A 17,492-nucleotide genomic window follows, 5' to 3' on the forward strand; every position below is an offset into this window, starting at 1 on the left:
AAAGTAAAAACACATAACTTAAATTAAAACGTACATTGCCATATGAGGAATAAAAACTATAGTTTTGTCTTCCTTCCCTTGCAAGTGCATGTTACGTCTAGCAACAGTCTGTATGGGGTCAGAGGGTCCTATGCACTTTTATGCAGAACAGTAACCACTTAACTACCATTAGCTGCACGTCCCGGGCCTGGCTAATATTTTTATGCAACAACTATTGCATCTGCGGGTTGAATGCGCCACTATGAATGCGGAGACGCAATATAATCCCATTCAGTACTAACTTAACTAGAAATCAAAGACATGGCTAGGAACATTCATACTCTTCATCTTTATAACAAACTTTCTTTATTTCCTCCTTCTATAACCTTTTTCGTAACAATTCTATTAGTGTTATCCATATTCTCTATGGTGGCCTTTTTATGTGGAGTTGGAGGTCACAAGAGGGAAAAGGAGAAGAAAAAGAGTGTGCAATTGGGTGGTAAAAAGCCAGCGGGAAGGTTAGAGAGCAACATAAGTAGTACTAAAGCTCTTTTGATGGCCAAAATGATATCTTGGAAAAAAGAGCAAGACGATGAAGATGATAATCAACCAAAGGAAAATTGGGAAGATGAGAATGTACTGTGGAAAAGAACAATTATTAAAGGAGAAAAATGCCGGCCATTGGATTTTTCAGGCAAGATTTCATATGATGCTAAAGGAAATATGGTGCTGGATTAATTCATGGCTTCTGCTTTGTTTTTCTCTTTCATATTCTTTTTTTTTTGGGTGTGGGAGAAAGTGATATAAGAGTGTTGATTGTTCTCTATTTCTCTTACTTTTTTCTTTATTTTCGATTTTTTAGGATTTTGACTTTAATGGTTGTAATTGGTAAGTATGGTTGATCTCGTGACTTTGTAATATTGTTAACATCCGGGGATAACAAGCTTTGGTACTTGCCAGTTGCCACCTAAAGGATCGCTTGATGTCTGTATCTATGAAATCGAGAATTTAGAGGGACATTTCGTTAACAAATATAATATTATCAATAACATAATATTTTGTTTTTGGATCAAATTTCCAATAAGTATCAAAAACTGTTAAGTGCCCATATGGATTGCTAAAGAACTTGGTTCTTTACCGTGTTCCTTAAGCATAAAATAAATAAGTAATAAAATAAATACAACGATTTTTACGTGGAAAATTACCTGGCTCAAAAGGTGCAAAAATCACGACCTACCATATAGGATATTTAGCTCCAACTCCACTAGAACATTGAGCCAAAATGTATCAATTACAAGGCTGTAATTAAATACTCTCAAGCACTCCAACTACTCCTATTTGATTCACGAGTTACTCTAACTTGTAAAGCGAAACACCCACTCCAACTCACTAATTGTTTTTGACACTTGATTACAACTCAATTTCCTAAAACACATTCATTAAACTTACTCAGGCATGTGTAAAAGGATAGTTTAGAAGTCCAAAGTCGATCATATTTAAATACTTCAACTTGAGATCTTCTAGGAGTCCTATGCATAGTCAGCTTCCTCTTTGATAAGACTCCTACTGTTCCAAGGATTCCACAGGCTTTGGGACTTTTGTCTCTGACTGAATTATTTGTATCTTCTTGAGCAACGACCCTTATCACTTATAGCAGCCTTCTTCCACCAAACCCGGATATGGGTAACTTTGAGATAAAGTTACTGTCTTGTACAGGCATACAAGTATCAATATGAGGGACTGATCCTTTCTCCTGAGCAACTGGTTCTTCAGAACAATTAAGCAGTTACATTGAGGACCCGATTCTTTGAACACTTAGTCATACTTTTTTAATCATCAAAACTTCAATACTCAACAAAAACCAAACACGATTTTACTATATGTGAATATAATCTATGCACTATTTTATGTGGACAGAACGAAAGATAATAATACATAGAGGCGAATCCAGGGTTAGACTCTATGGGTTCAATATTTAAATTTTTTAGTATTGAACCCATTATATTTTAAAATTATGGGTTCACAACTACTATTTGTTGCTATATTAATAAATTTTTACACATAGATTATGCTCCGCATCAAAAGTACGGGGTTCAAATGAACCCGGTACCATAAGGCTAGATACAACCCTGATAATACGTGTATCATTAATACATTTATAAGATTATCTAAAGACAAAATAGCTCTTAAATTAGGCTATTCATATATATAATAATCATGTATTATTATTCACCATTAATCCATATAATATTATTATTCACTGCATAACAATCTCTGCATTATAAAAATCCATACATTATAATCCGTGACGAGATCGTGAACCAAACAATCCTAAAACCTAGAGTTGAGCTCGTTATTGTAAGTGAATATTAGGTTACTAAAAGTAAATAACTAAGCCATACAGGAGAATTTATCTATCATATTATATGTTGCTCTGATGGGGATAGACCAACAGAACAGAGTTGGCCACTTTTTGCATATTCAAGCTAACAACTCCTGGTAGTTGGACCAATGTAATCTACAAGTTGAAGGATGAGCTCCTCTTTAGTTGATTGTGATTTTTGAGTCTGGAGCCCATTTAGTCATTTTCTAAAAATATTTGGCTGCTATATAGACTTATAAAGCTTCTGCAGATAGAAGCGGACTCAAGATTTGAAAGTTGAGGGAATGTAACACATGCGCGAACTGCTCAACTAGTGCCCGTCGGGCTTTTGATCTTAATGGTTCCAAGCAAAATATATGTCTGTTTCTAATATATATACACTTATATATTTAAAAAATTTGCTGAAGGTAACAGGATCTGGTTAACCCTTCTTCTCCAAACATAGGTCAGTCTCTATCTACAGGTTAAGATGAAACAGAGCTTATAGTTTGAAGAACCTAAAATTAAGATCTTTTACAATCAAAACATTGACAGATTGGGCCTCATAAATCTTTCTGGCCCAGAGTTATAGTATTGGTTAGACCCTGTCAAATTTATTATTTATTTTTCTAATCGATAGACATATATTATACGTATATATATATACATATATATATACATATACATATACATATATATATATATATATATATATGTTAATATATATATATATATATATATATATATATATATATATATATATTATATATCTGCTGGCTATTTTTAGTTTAAGTGTTGGATGAGCGGCTATTTAAATTAGTTTTTCATTTGCTTTTTGATAAAAGATATAAAGCAATTTTTTCTGAATCAATTACCAGAAAAAGTATGCAAGACAATGCACATGCATTTCATATTTATGTATGTATACTATATCTTTTAGGTTTCTCCTAAGGTAGATCGCTGATGAAATCATTTTGAATTTGCATTTCCAAAGAGTAAAGCAATGACATCATGTCACGACTCAGCCTAGGACCGCGGCGGATAATCGATACTAAGTGTTGATCATCACTAAACTTGCTGATAATCTATTAATCATGAATATAACTGATAACTGAACAAACATAAGCATAGCTGATAAGAACTGTACAATCTGGAAGGCCGACAAGGCTAACACAAGCGGACATATAAAAATATACTAACTGCACAGGTGCATATTTACAGGCCTCTAGGAGTGCTGAACTGAAAAAATACTGGACGGAACCGGGCTCCGTCATACCCAAACTAATTGACTGTACACATATCAAAAGATAAGTAACTCCGGGATCAAGCAGAGTGACTCCAACAGCTGGTGGATGGCCTACTGATGTGGCTCAAACGCTAATCTATATGTACCTACATGACATGAAATGTTGTGCCCTGGAAGGGACGTGAGTACGATATGTACAAAGTATGTATGGTGGAAAACATATGTAAAGCATACTAAAGTATGCCCGTAAGATGAAAATCTAAATATAAGTTGAAAGCTAAACATGAGTCTGAACTAGCAACTTGATATGGAACTAAATCGAAGTTTAAGCTGAAACTGAACACCTATCTGAACTGATACCTGTCTGGTGTTATGGGCTATATCCCCCAATCAAGTAACTGTAAAATTGAACTAGCCTCATGTATAGTCATGCAATGCAAACTATAGTTATATATGCGTATATTAACATGCCTGAATGGCGTTATGGGCTATATCCCTCCAGCAGGTAAATATATAATCAATAGGTCCGAATGGTATTATGAGCTATCTCCTCCCAGCATATAATCAATAGGCCTCGCTGGTGTTATGGGCTATCTCCCCCCAACATATAATCAGTAGGCATCACTGGTGTTATGGGCTATATCCCCCAACATAATCAATGTAAGAATGTATGAGGCATAAGACATGTGGCAACATCATATGAACTCAAGAGATCAAGAAGGAAACCATAAACAGAATCATAAACGTAATTTGACACTCGTCTTCCATAAGTTGGACGAAGGATCCTATCCCTTTTAGGGAGAAACTGAGTATGTACATGAGATACTATGATTAATTAACTCTTTTGGACCCCTCAATAATCAATTTAGAACCAAGGAACTCAAGATTTGTCCAACTTTTTGAATTTTCAAAAATTTCAGCAGAGTTTCCCTTAAAACTGGATGATCATCAAAAATAATAGCAAACACCATAATATATACGGGAATGTACACCCGGACAAGATTATAACATCAAACTAAAGGGATTCATTTATCCACAATTGTGTCAAACGATCGACAAAATGGATATTTGAATGTAGTGTCGACTTATAGTGGCTAACTTGTGACATGAAAATCTAAATATACTTTAAGAATAATCTAAGCATCACATGAAAATTAAGTTTATATAATTTTAAATGAAGCTATTAAGATTATATGGAGGTTAGGTATACATTAAAACATCAAAGGAACGGAACAAATGGAAGTCCGGATGGTATATGCCAAATTGGCGATTTTTCCTTTCGTTTTTGTTGTGTTTTGAAGTTCCAACCTAAAATATTAAATCACTTATGGAATTGAATAATAAATAATGATATAATATATGCTTATATTTCCCTTGAACAACCCATAAAAATATCAAGAAGAAAGGCTAGAACATAGCTAAACCAAATCATGCCAAAAACGAAATGAAAACCCTACAAACCTCTTGTTTTCTTGCTTCCAAAACCTTGTTGCCTTTTATCCACACCCTTACTTATTCTTGAATAGCTAAAATACAGAGGTTACAAGCGTCCTTAGCCACAAATCTCTTTCCCAAAACTCGAGTTATAGGAGAAAGGAGGACGACAAAGTCTTACCTATGTCATAAGGATGACGTTGATGTGTTTGTTTCTTAATTTTGAGTTGCGGATGATGGAATTGCTTCAAAACCCTAAGGATGTGTTTAGGAGGACTAGAGAGAGTTTTTATGTCTGATTTTTTTTTGAAATGAGGTTTAGATACGAAATTTAAAACTTTATATATCAAGATAATCCTCAACCGACTTTGTGGGTCCCAAAGGGAGCTGTTAGCGCAGTCTCGCGAAAATAAGAATATCTATCCACTTCGATGTCGTATGGATAAAAGGTTTAATTATTTGAAAACTAGACTCATAGATCTTCAATATTGTGAGTGGATCACCTGTAATTCCAATTACATTGAGAGAAAAGTTCAGTATTATTAGACCTAAATTTTAAGTAAAATTATGAGCGTAACTTGCGACAACTTTTGTTTCCTAACTCGTTTGACTTCAAAACTTAACACACGACTATAATACAACTAAAATACCTCAAAATATTACCTTCTTATCATGTTAATCACCCTAGTATCACCCTAAAAGTATGGGTTATAACATTCCCAACTTGTCATTTTGACGAAACTTATTTTCTTCGATTTGTTTAACTTCTAAGCCTTCCAACCCTCACGGTGCTTGCTGTTCATGATCTTAAATATTATTAACCTCCAAGGTAACATGAGTAACTTACTTTATATACTTTCAAAGATGATCTAATTTTCGAGCATACATCCACTGACTTACGACATACTTTTATGTATGAAAACATGGGGTGTAACACATCATTTACATTACCGTGTGTAAAGAATAATAAAAGTCCAAAGAATCCAATGGCACCATTTACAATCATATTTGGGAACATTTGCTCACAAGACTGTTCATGAATTGAAGAGATAGAAATCTAAGCTAAATTATAATATACAAATGTGCAGCTTCCAGACATCTTCACAAGTCACGTCCATCTTGCATGAAGCAGTAACTGTTGGCCCAAGTAAAAGTTTGTTTTGAAGATTGACAAAGGAAGCTTAGTCATGAACCAGGTACATCTCTCGTGTGCATAGACACGGGCAAATTTGAGAATATGGGATGCATGTGGAGGAGATAAGCTTAACTTGGTATAATTGATTTCTCCTGATTGAAAAGGTTGCATGATTGATAAGGAGGAGGACTCCTTACTCAAAGAGAACATTATCCAAGATGAGGGAGGAGTTAAAGGTTGAGATCAATTAGAACTCTTCCCCCAAGAAAGAGTAGCATTAGAACTCTAGTTATTTTCTACTCTACTAACTCTATAAATCGCAGGATGTTCTTATTTTACAGGTATGTACAAAAGCATAAGTTAAACGTGAATTGAGAGCAAAATATCAAGGAATTTTGCAATCAGTTTGTGTGTGATTCAAGTGTGCAAACCTGAAGCTACATGAACCAGATAGAAAAACCAATTCCAAGTGTCTGTCTTTTATCCTAATTCAATTGTAGTAGGTATTTTCATATTGTACCTTTCAGCTTTATCTAGAGGCAATTGTAATAGGTACTTAGAGTATTCAAGTTAGAGTTAACTTGAAGTTGTCGCAACAGTTAAAGGTTGTTTGCGACAACGAGATTAGAATTAATCCTAGGTTTACAAAAGTGTTTTGTAAATGCAGTTTTTGGCTCAGTGATTTAGTGGAGAGTTTGGGAAAATCCTATTGAGAAGTAGGTCATGGTTTTTCATCTTTTGAGCCGATATTTTTCACGTAAAATACTTGTGTTCTTTTCTTTCCGTATTTACTATTTCAGCAATTGTAGGTTAAGAAACACTTAGAAGAACCAGATCCTTCCATATTCAGATTAAGTGAAAAATTGGGCACCACACAAATCACCCCCCCTTCTTGTATGGTATTGAAGTTAAAATATCAATTAGTATCAGAGCAGGTTATCCTTGAAGAGGCTAACACCTTAGGAGAAGATCAAGATGAGTGCACCACCTGGAAATTGGGAAGTATAATCCTCTACAAGGCCACCACTCTTCAATGGCCAGTACTACTTCTGGTGGAAAAATAGAATGAGAGACCACATCATAGGAGAGGACTATGAGCTATGGGACATTGTCACTGATGGTCCCCTAGCTACCATGAAGAAAAATACTGAAGGAGTAGATGTGTCAAAAACAAGAGTTGACTGCACTACTAAGGACTTGAGAAAATGGGAGAAGAATGATAATGCCAAGAAATGGCTTGTGTGTGGACTTGGTACAGATGAGTACAGCAGAATTCAAAGTTGTCTCACTGCTAAGGAAATTTGGGACACTTTGCAAGTGGCTCATGAAGGAGCACCTCAAGTGAAGAGGTCCAGAGGAACACTACTATATTCTCAATATGAGAATTTCACCATGAAGTAAGGGAAAACCATCCAAGAGATGTATACAAGGTTCACCATACTACAAATGAACTTAAGTCTCTTGGAAGGATTATTCCTGAAGAAAACAGAGTTGAAAAGATTTTGACGAGGGTTCTGCCAGTCCCTTAGGAAAGCAAAATCACTGCCATTCAAGAATCAAAGAACATTACCACTCTTAAGTTGGATGAGCTAATTGAAATTCTCACTGGTTATGAACTTATAAGGCAAACAATGAAGATAGATGTACCCAAAAAAGGAAAAGAGTCTGGCACTCAGAATCACTGAAGGTTCTGAACTAAAAGATGATGAAATAGCTATGATCACAAAGGACTTCAAGAAGTACCTAATGAGAGGAAAGGGTCTTTCAAGAAGTGGAAGCTACAACAAACCAAGGGTTCCTGAAAAGCAAACCAATGAGGGGTGCTACAAGTGTAGGAACACTGATCACCACATCAAAAACTGCCCTCAATGAGAAATTGAATGGAAGAAGGAAAGAGCTGAACGAAGAAACAAGAGGATGGAACAGGTTCACCCCAAGAAGAACAAATGATCAACAAATGCTATGGTTGCTGCTTGGGAAGAAAGCTCAGATAATGAAGATGGAGATGAACAAGAACTTATGGCCATTGGAAAATCTGATGAGGAATCTGAGGTAAGTGTAATTCATCTCAAAGACAAGATAAAATTTTTGTCTAAAGAAAGGCTATCTGAGTTACTTCTAGATTTCATTGATGAATCTGAGGATGTGAACAATGAAAAGGAGCAACTGTCTAATGATTATGTGATTTTGAAAGATAATCTGGAACTTAGGGCTAGTGAAAGTAAAAGTAAAAATGCTGTGTTGAAGAACCAAGTTCATGAACTTGGCACCACTGTCCTAGAACTTAGATCTGAAAATATAAAATTGAAATTAGGAACAGGTAAAAAGAAAGCTGATCACACACAACTCACTTTAGAAAAAAATGTAGGAAAAATAAAAGATGAGTCGTATAAAAGAGATGAGCAGATAAGAGTCCTAAAGGAGGATCTAAGCAAGGTCAAGCACAAGCTAGACCGAACCTGTAAATGGAACAGGTCCTCCGATGCACTTTCATGGCTACATGAACACCATAGTAGCAACAAGAGAGGACTTGGCTATGAGACCGCTGCACCTAAGTGGGATCCTAAAAGTAAGTACCTCACACTTCCTGAGAACAAAATTTGCACACAGTTTGGTAAAACTGGTCACTATAAAAGTGAATGCACCGTAAAAGAAAAGGCTAGTCAAAAGAATAAAAATTTTGTTCAAGGGAAAAATAGGCTGCTAGGTTGGACTAACCCCTGATGTCCTTTTGCAGGTCCAAGTGAAGGGGGACAACCAAATATGGTACATGGATAGTGGCTGCTTAAAGCACATGACAAGAAGCAAGAACCAGTTCCTTTCACTTGAGGACCTCAAATGAGGTAATGTCTCCTTTGGAAATGGGAAGAAAGGTGATATCATTGGGGTTGGAAAGGAAGGTAAGACTGATTCTCACTCTATTGAGAATGTCTACTTGATAGATGGACTAAAATACAGTCTAATCAGTGTATCATAATTGTGTGATAGAGGTAACTTGGTAGCATTCACCTCTACCAAATATTTTGTGATTTATCTTACCACTGACAAGATTGTTTTGCAGGGAAAAAGAGTAAACAATATATATATTGTAGATCTGTCCGTACTTTCAGAAAATAAACTTACTTGCTTAAGTGTGTTGGACAATGATCCCCTCCTTTGGTACAAGAAACTTGGACATGTAAGTCTGAGTTAACTCAACAAATTAGTCTCTAAGGACCTGGTGATAAGGCTGCCTAACATCAAGTTCAAGGAAGACAAAGTTTGTGACGGTTGTGAAGGGGGAAGCCGGTAAGATCCTCTTTTAAATTCAAGAAAGTGGTAAGCGCCACCAGGAGAATGGAACTGGTCCATATAGATCTCTGTGGTCCAATGAGAACATTAAACAGATGTGGTAAAAGATATGTGATAGTGCTTGTTGATGATTACTCTAGGTTTACTTGGAAAAATTTTTAACTTCTAAAGATGAAGCATTTGACATGTTCACTTCTTTTGTTAGAAAAACTTAGAAACAACTAGGTAATCAACTTGCATCAATTAGGTCTGATTATGGCACTGAATTTGAAAATGCTAAATTTTCTGAATTTTGTGATGAGCATGGCATAGATCATAAATTTTATGCTCCTAGGTCTCTGTAGCAAAATAGAGTAGTTGAAAGAAAGAATAGGTCACTTGAAGATATGACTAGGACTATGCTTCTTTCTAGTAAATTGCCTCATAGCTTCTGGGCAGGCGCTGTAAATATTGCATGTTATATCATTAATAGGTGCATGACTAGACCTCTTGTAGAGAAGACTCCCTATGAGTTACTTAAAGGGAGAAAACCAAACATATCTCATTTTAGGGCATTTGGAAGCAAGTGCTTTGTGTACAACAATGGTAAAGACTCCCTAGGTAAGTTTGATCCCAGAAATGACGAGAGAGTATTCTTGGGATATTCTTCACATAGCAAAGCTTATAAGGTATAAAAGAACTATGTGTATAGAAGAAAGTGTTCATGTGATTTTTGATGGAAACTAACATTCTTTCTGAGAGGCATAAACATGATGATGAAGCAGTTGGGCTAGTAAGAAATTCAAATGAAACCACAGCCCATACTGAAGCTGCACTAGAGGAAAGAACAGGTGATGGAACAAGTTCTTCCACCCATGGCAACATGATAGGGGGAATAGAACAAAGAGGAAATGACTCTCAAACCTCAAGGGAACCTGTCCATGAACCTGTTCCACAACAACAAAGCATTGAAGGAACATCAAAAGGAAAGCAGTTGGTTGTGAAATCTTACAATTATCAAAGTTCTCATCCCATTGAAAAGATAATCACTGATCTAGAATCACTGACCCAACCTCTGGATCAAAACTAGATTTTCATTAAAGAATCTTTGTGCTTTTAATGCTTTTTTATATCTTATTGAACCTAAAAATATGTCTAAGGCTTTGCAGGATGTAGACTGGGTAAATGCAATGCAGATGAACTCAACCAATTTGAAAGGAGTCAAGTTTGACATCTGGTACCAAGACCCAAAGACAGATCAGTAACTGGTACAAAATGGGTCTTCAGAAACAAACTTGAGGAAGATGGAACAGTTACAAGGAACAAGACAAGATTGGTGGTTCAAGGATATAGCCAAGAGGAGGGCATAAACTATGATAAAAACATTGCTCCAGTTGCAAGGTTGGAAGCAATAAGACTCCTTATAGCCTTTGTTACTTTCATGAAATTCACCCTTCACTAGATGGACGTCAAAAGTGCTTTACTCAATGGCTATTTAAAGGAAGAAGTGTTTGTCAAGCAACCTCCATGGTTTGAAAGCAAGGAGTACCCTGATCATGTGTACAAACTTGACAACGCACTCTATGGGCTCAAGCAGGCTCCTAGAGCATGGTATAAAAGATTATCAAAATTCCTGCTTGAGTATGGATACAAGAGAGATAAAATTGATAACACTTTATTGTTGAAGAAAAAAGGTAAATACCTCTTAGTAGTGCAGATATACGTTGATGATAAAATCATTGGACCAACTACTGATAAGCTAAGTAAAGAATTTGCTAAATTAATGGGGAGTGAATTTGAAATGAGTATGATGAGTGAGCTTAATTTCTTTTTAGGCGTACAAATTAAACAAAACTCAAATGAAACTATGATCCATCAGCAGAAATATGTGAAAGAGTTGCTTAAAAGATTTAAAATGGAAGAATCAAAAGAAATCGACACTCTTATAGCAACAACCACAAAATTGGATATAGATGAACCTGGTTCATCTGTTGATCAGAAGTTGTTTAAGGGAATGGTTGGTTCTCTTTTGTATCTCATTGCTAGCAGACCTGACATTATTTTCAGTGTAGGCCTTTATGCTTGATTTCAGGCAAATCCAAAGGAGTCCCACTTGATTGTTGTCAAGAAAATCTTGAGATACTCAAAAGGCACCACTGACCTTTGTCTTTGGTATCCAAAAGGTAGTAATTTTAACCTAGTAGGATATGCTGACACTGATTATGCAGGTTTTCTTATGGATAGGAAGAGCACTTCAGGTATGACACACTTTCTTGGTTCATATCTTGTGTCTTGAGCTACCAAAAAGCAAAATTCAGTGGCCTTATCTATTGAGGAAGCTGAGTATGTTGTTGCTGCTTCATGTTATGCTCAATTGTTGTGGATCAAACAACAATTAATGGACTTTGGTATTGATGTTGGTTGTATACCTATATTTTGTGATAACACTAGTACCATTAGGATGACAAAGAACCTGGTTCATCATAAGAGAATTAAGTAGATAGATGTTAGGCACCATTTTTTTAGGGACAACTTTGAAAAGGGTTTGATCACTGTGGAGTTTTCTGCTACTAACAAGCAAAAAGCTGACATCTTCACAAAAGCTTTAAGTAGAGATTACTTTGAGAGGAACATGTTGGAATTAGGGATGATTAAGATCACCTAAAAGGACCAGTTCAAAGTTAAATGAAAAAATAATTATTTGGTTAGAAAGTCTGTAAATTGTGTATATAATTAGATTAAATCTTTCTCAGTCTCATACTTTCAATAGTATACTCTTGTGCTATGTGCTAAAATGACTCATTAATCTCTAATGATATTTTTTCTATTTTGAAAAATTTAGACTTACACAAAAGAATTTTTGGTGAAGAACCTGGTTCATCATCAAGTTACTCGGTATATTTTCTACACTCTGCATAATTTGAAATAATAATATTTGGGTCATGAGCAGAGTCCTACCTAATTCCAAACTCCTTTTGGACTTATCTGCTACAAGTGAACCAGTTCCGTTCAAAAGATTCCCAATTGAATTGAAGTACCTAGATTTTAGGGATACACTCCAACGTCTCTTCAAAACTGAATTTCAGTTTGATTAGACTTCTAAGAGTCTAAAAAGTTGTTGTTACCCATAGTGTATTCCTTACTTCATTTCTCTCAAGCCATAAAAAAACTCTCAATCTTCTTTCATCTTCTAAACACAATCTAATTCTCTTTTCTTCCATACCGAAGCACAGAAATGGCTAACACTCCTGAAAACCCTTCATCACCACCATAGGAAACCACTTCCACACCTTTTACCACTCCTTCAACCACACCACTCTCTAAGAAAAGTAGAGTAAAGATGATGGCTTGTAAGATTGTCGCTGGAGGAGAGCAGATCAAGAAAATAAACAAATAATTGAAAATAGGTAGGGAAGAAGAATCCCAAAAATTTGATTAGTCTTTCAAGTCTACTACTGAGGGGGAAGAAACCGTTTCTTCTGAAACTGAACAGGTATCGTCTGGCCCTAAAGTCACTGCTGAAACTATTTCTAAGGTTGCTACAAATTTGGAGAATAGGTTTGTGCTGGTAGGATCTATATCACGTGATGAATCTATAGAGTCACGAAAGGTTGGTGGTAAACATGAAAAAGGAAAAGAAAAAAGAGAGTGAAGGTGCTCGGAGTACTGTGAGGGTAAAGGATAAAAGAGTGGTTGATTCTTCACCCACTCCTATTAGTCTAACCAAAGAAACATGTGCAATGGTTGTTTAGGAAGAAGGATCTGGTGGAGTAGAGGAGAGTGTAAAGAAAACAAGGGTAAATAGGTCTGGCGAAGCTGCTGAAGGGTTGGTTCAACTTGGAAAAAATATAGATGAACTTGTTCCAACTGAACAAGAACCCTAGAAGACCTACTAAAAATGGTAATTGAGAGTTATAACCTAAAGAAGAAGGGGAATTCAAAGGCTAAAACCCCTGGCACTTCTAGGACAAACAAGAAAAGGAAGGCTGCCCCATCTATTACTGTTGAAATTCCTCCCACAAGAGGTAGAGCCACAAAAAGCCAGAAAAGGAAGAATGAGGCAGATCTGGGGAAAGCCTTGGAAGAAAGTAGAAGAAAAACAATTGCTAAGGGAAAGAAGAAGATGAGTGAGAGTGTTGAGGCTGTTGATATTGATGAGATGGACCTGGTCCTTCGAGATGAAGATGGTATGAGATCAAGAAGGTACCAGTGAATAGCAATGTGCGAAATTTAGTGGAAGAAACTGGGGCTAAGGATGCTGAGATTGACAGGCTGAAGAAGAGGTTGGCAGAGGTGGAGACTGAGAGAGATGCTCTCAGAACTGAGCTGGCAAGAGAAAATAAAAAGAATGATGACATTCTTCAGGATATGCTGAAACTCCTCCAAACCAAAAACCAAGCATCTGGTCCTTTCTAGCCTTAAGCCTCCTAGCTTAGTATATATCAACCAATGACCCAGTTTGGGATTTTTTGTTGTTTTTTGCTCATGTTTCCAATGTTTTTATTTTTTCTTATGCTTTGTGGTAGAATCTTATCAATAATCAATGAAATTCACTAACTTTTTCTCTAACTGTTCGTTTATATTTCTTTGATGGTTAAAATTTTTAGCTTGATCTATGATGATTAATCTATGATTGCATTTGAAGTAGCCTCAGTGGCCATGAGTAAGTTTTAAAATCTTGTTACCTTACATATTTATCCAACTTTTCGATGACGTCAAAAGGGGGGAAAAGGTTGTGTCTTACACTTAGAACAGTGATGTTTATAACCTAATATACCTGTTGATGATAAGTGATAAAAAGGAAAAATATTTCTAACATTGTGTTGATGTTGAGTGTGAGCACGTGATTTTTTCCATATATGAATTATTCCCATAAATTCAAGAAAATAAATTTTTTCCATTATTTGCAATTTAGTAGATTTTTTGTAGGATTTTTGTTAATTGTTTGCATTTTTTTATGCATATTTTGTTTTATTTAAATCATGAAAAATACAAAAAATACCCTACATTGCATTTGGGACTTATTTTTACATTTTATGTCAATTAGTAAATTATTTGTTTTATTAAAAAATGAAAATCACAAAAAATGGCTCAATTTGCTTTTTTTTTAAACTTTTTAATTTTAAAATTTTTGTAGTTCTTCTTTTAATTTAGGAGTTAATTAATTTTGTAAATGCTATGATGAGTAATTAGTTAATTTGGTAAATTAATTTAGTTTAAGAGTTAATTTAGGTTTTAAATTAATTTGAAAAGGAAAAAAATTGGAAATTAAAAAGAAAGAAGGGGAAAAGAGATTTAAAAGGGCTTTTAAAGCAAATTCAACCAGGCCCAAATGAATTTCCCTAGAACCCATTTCAGTCCGGTCCAAACCCACGCACTTTACCCGGCCCAAACCATCTATTTTTTAGACAATTCAAACGACGTAGTATAGGGCCAATACTACGCCGTTTGGAGTTTGTTTATTTTAAATCAATCCTGGCCTTCCGTTCCATCTTATCTAACGGCTGAGAACACTTCCCCTATTTTGTTTAAGACTGTCCAAACACCCTCCCAAACAACTTAAGACCAAACTCACTTCTCAGTCCTCGGCTCTGACCCTAAACCCTAGCGCCGCCCTCAAAAACTTCCACCATTAAAACCACCGGCAATTGACCTCCAAACCCTATCAAATTCCGACCACACCACCATCACTCACCCCCAAGTCCCAAACCACTGATGTATCTCCCCAAAACCTCACCAAATCTAACCAGTTCCATATCTAAAAAAGAAGGAAAAAGAAAATCTTCCAAAATCTCCGAGTTTTCCTGGAACGATTAGGGTTAAAATTGGTGTTATTCGTCTGTTCTCAACGAGAACATGCGATTAATGCCAATTTCGGCTCAAAATCGAAAGTGTTGAAGATCTATCCAAGTCCACTGTCAATCCGCTTATTCTAGGTATTTTTCGGCCATTTCTCTTTCTTTCATCTTTCGTTTTATTCTCATTCTCATCTTCTTCTGATTCGTTCTTTTTCTTTATTGTTTTTTTTTTCTGTTTTTGAAATCGTTTCTATATGCATGCTAATTTTAAGTTATTTCTAGTTAGCATTTTATTTAGTTAGCTTGTTTGATTTTGTTGTTTGATTTTGCTCCAATTTCCTCCTATTTTATTTTCTTTGGATTCATGGCTTCAGGAGTTCCCTATAACTCTGTTGGCCCAATTTGTTGATTGGTTTGGGAATTAAATGTTGGGCTTCATAGGTTAAAAGCCCAAAGAAGAGAGGGTCAGTCCGGGGTTTGCAAGCCCAGGGTATGTGGTTGATTGTTGGGTCAACTTAACCCATGTTAGTCTGATGGTAAATAACATGGGTCACCATTTTTTTGGCAATTGGCTACTTAATGATTGTAGTTATTTTGGGATTTATTTTTATTTTGAGGTCTTTTGAATTTGAACTGATGTAGTTGTACTGTTAAGCATGATGATAGGACTGAAGATTAGTCCTCGAGTAAAACTTTAGAAATGGACTTCTTATGCTGATTAATAGTGTGCCTAGTGGAATTTTTGTTTAAGATTAACAAGAAGTTTTATAATTTAGATCCTATGGTTAGCATGAATGGTACCATTGTTTTAAAAATCTTTAACATGGTTATTCTTATGACATGATTCTCGAAATTTATTTGGTGTTCTGTTGGGTGTAATGTAGTCAATTGGGCCTTGTCAAGGCCTGACTATTTGATTCACCATCGCCCTTCCCCAATGTGTATTTTAAGCAATCTCGTTCAGGTTGTGCAATTAGGTTGTTGTCGTTGGCCCAATTGTACCTAAAGTACCCCCTTGTCGATTACACTCTCAGTTTGGGCCTCATGTTGAGCCCAATTTACTCTTGTGTTTGGTCGCAGAATCGGCACGCTACAATTGGTCCTGCTGCCAGCCTAGGCCCTTCAGATAATCAAATACTCGACTCATTTCAACGCAAGTCTTTCATTTATATAGGCTTAGATTAAAAATCAACTTTGAATAAATCCGAGTTCCTTTAGTCTTCTTTAATTAATTAGACTCCTTTTACTTAGGTTGAGGTGTGCCATATTAAATAACACCAATAGCTTATAGCTCTCATAATTCTAAACTAAGAAATCATTCGGACAATTAGACTTGAGGCGTGACATATTAAGCAAGCTATAATCTACGCCCCCCAAAAGATTAGTTCAAACATCCTTTGAAAAAATATACTTGATGTGTGCCATTTCAGTAAATAACCCATGGCTCTCGTATAATTGTTACTAACTTCTTAAAATCGGGGTGTGCCATCAATTAAACTTTCCATGGCCCTCGCAAACTTAGTTATTAATTTGAACTTTCGTAGTTGCTTTAGGCGCGTTCTATAAATGTATTTTCTTTTATTTATTAACTTCGGATACACTGTTAAATAGAACGTGTCGCGCACTGCGGGTGCCTTTTATGTGGCATGATTCAAGGCATGTTTTAAATAACGTTGAATCTTCCTAAAATAATTAAAAGCGGTTATAGAACTAAAAATGTATCATAGGCTAAAACATGTTTTAAAATAAAATAAATAGGCCAATAATAACAGTTGAGCGACCGTGCTAAAACCATGGAATCTGGGAATGCCTAACACCTTCTCCCGGGTTAACAGAATTCCTTACCTGGATTTCTGTGTTCGCAGACTGTAAAATAGAGTCAATCTTTCCTTGATTCAGATTTTTTTAAACCGCTGACTTGGGACATCATAAATTATCCCAAGTGGTGACTCTGGAAATAAATAAATAATCATGTTTCGATTGTCACTTAAATTGAAATAAACTTCCTTATACTCCTTCCGGGGGTAGAAAAAGGAGGTATGACAGATCTTGCGACTCTACTGGGGATAAGAACCTAGAATCTCTGGTTTAGGGTTCGAGAATTTGAGCTTAGAATAATTGTTATAATTGGATTTATTTATTATCTGGTTTTATTTACATGCTTGGGCCTAATATGCTAAATATTTCTTTTTACCGCTTTGATATTGTTGAATTGTATATAAATTGATACGAAACCCTCCTCTCTTTGAATCTTCTAAATCATCTGGG

General features: G+C 35.7%; 1 protein-coding gene across 1 annotated transcript; it reads left to right on the forward strand.

Moving 5' to 3' along the window:
- The first annotated feature begins 300 nt into the window (after positions 1-300).
- On the forward strand, positions 301-717 carry LOC138878540 (uncharacterized). The gene has a single exon (XM_070158227.1). It carries the CDS (start codon positions 301-303, stop codon positions 715-717), a length of 417 nt encoding a protein of 138 aa, XP_070014328.1.
- The last annotated feature ends 16,775 nt before the right edge of the window (positions 718-17,492 follow it).

The sequence above is a fragment of the Nicotiana sylvestris genome, chromosome 9 (assembly GCF_000393655.2).
Source record: "Nicotiana sylvestris chromosome 9, ASM39365v2, whole genome shotgun sequence".
NCBI classification, from domain to species: domain Eukaryota; kingdom Viridiplantae; phylum Streptophyta; class Magnoliopsida; order Solanales; family Solanaceae; genus Nicotiana; species Nicotiana sylvestris.

Coding starts and splice junctions, on each gene's coding strand:
- LOC138878540 (XM_070158227.1), top strand. CDS start 301: ATGGCTAGGAACATTCATACTCTTCATCTTTATAACAAACTTTCTTTA.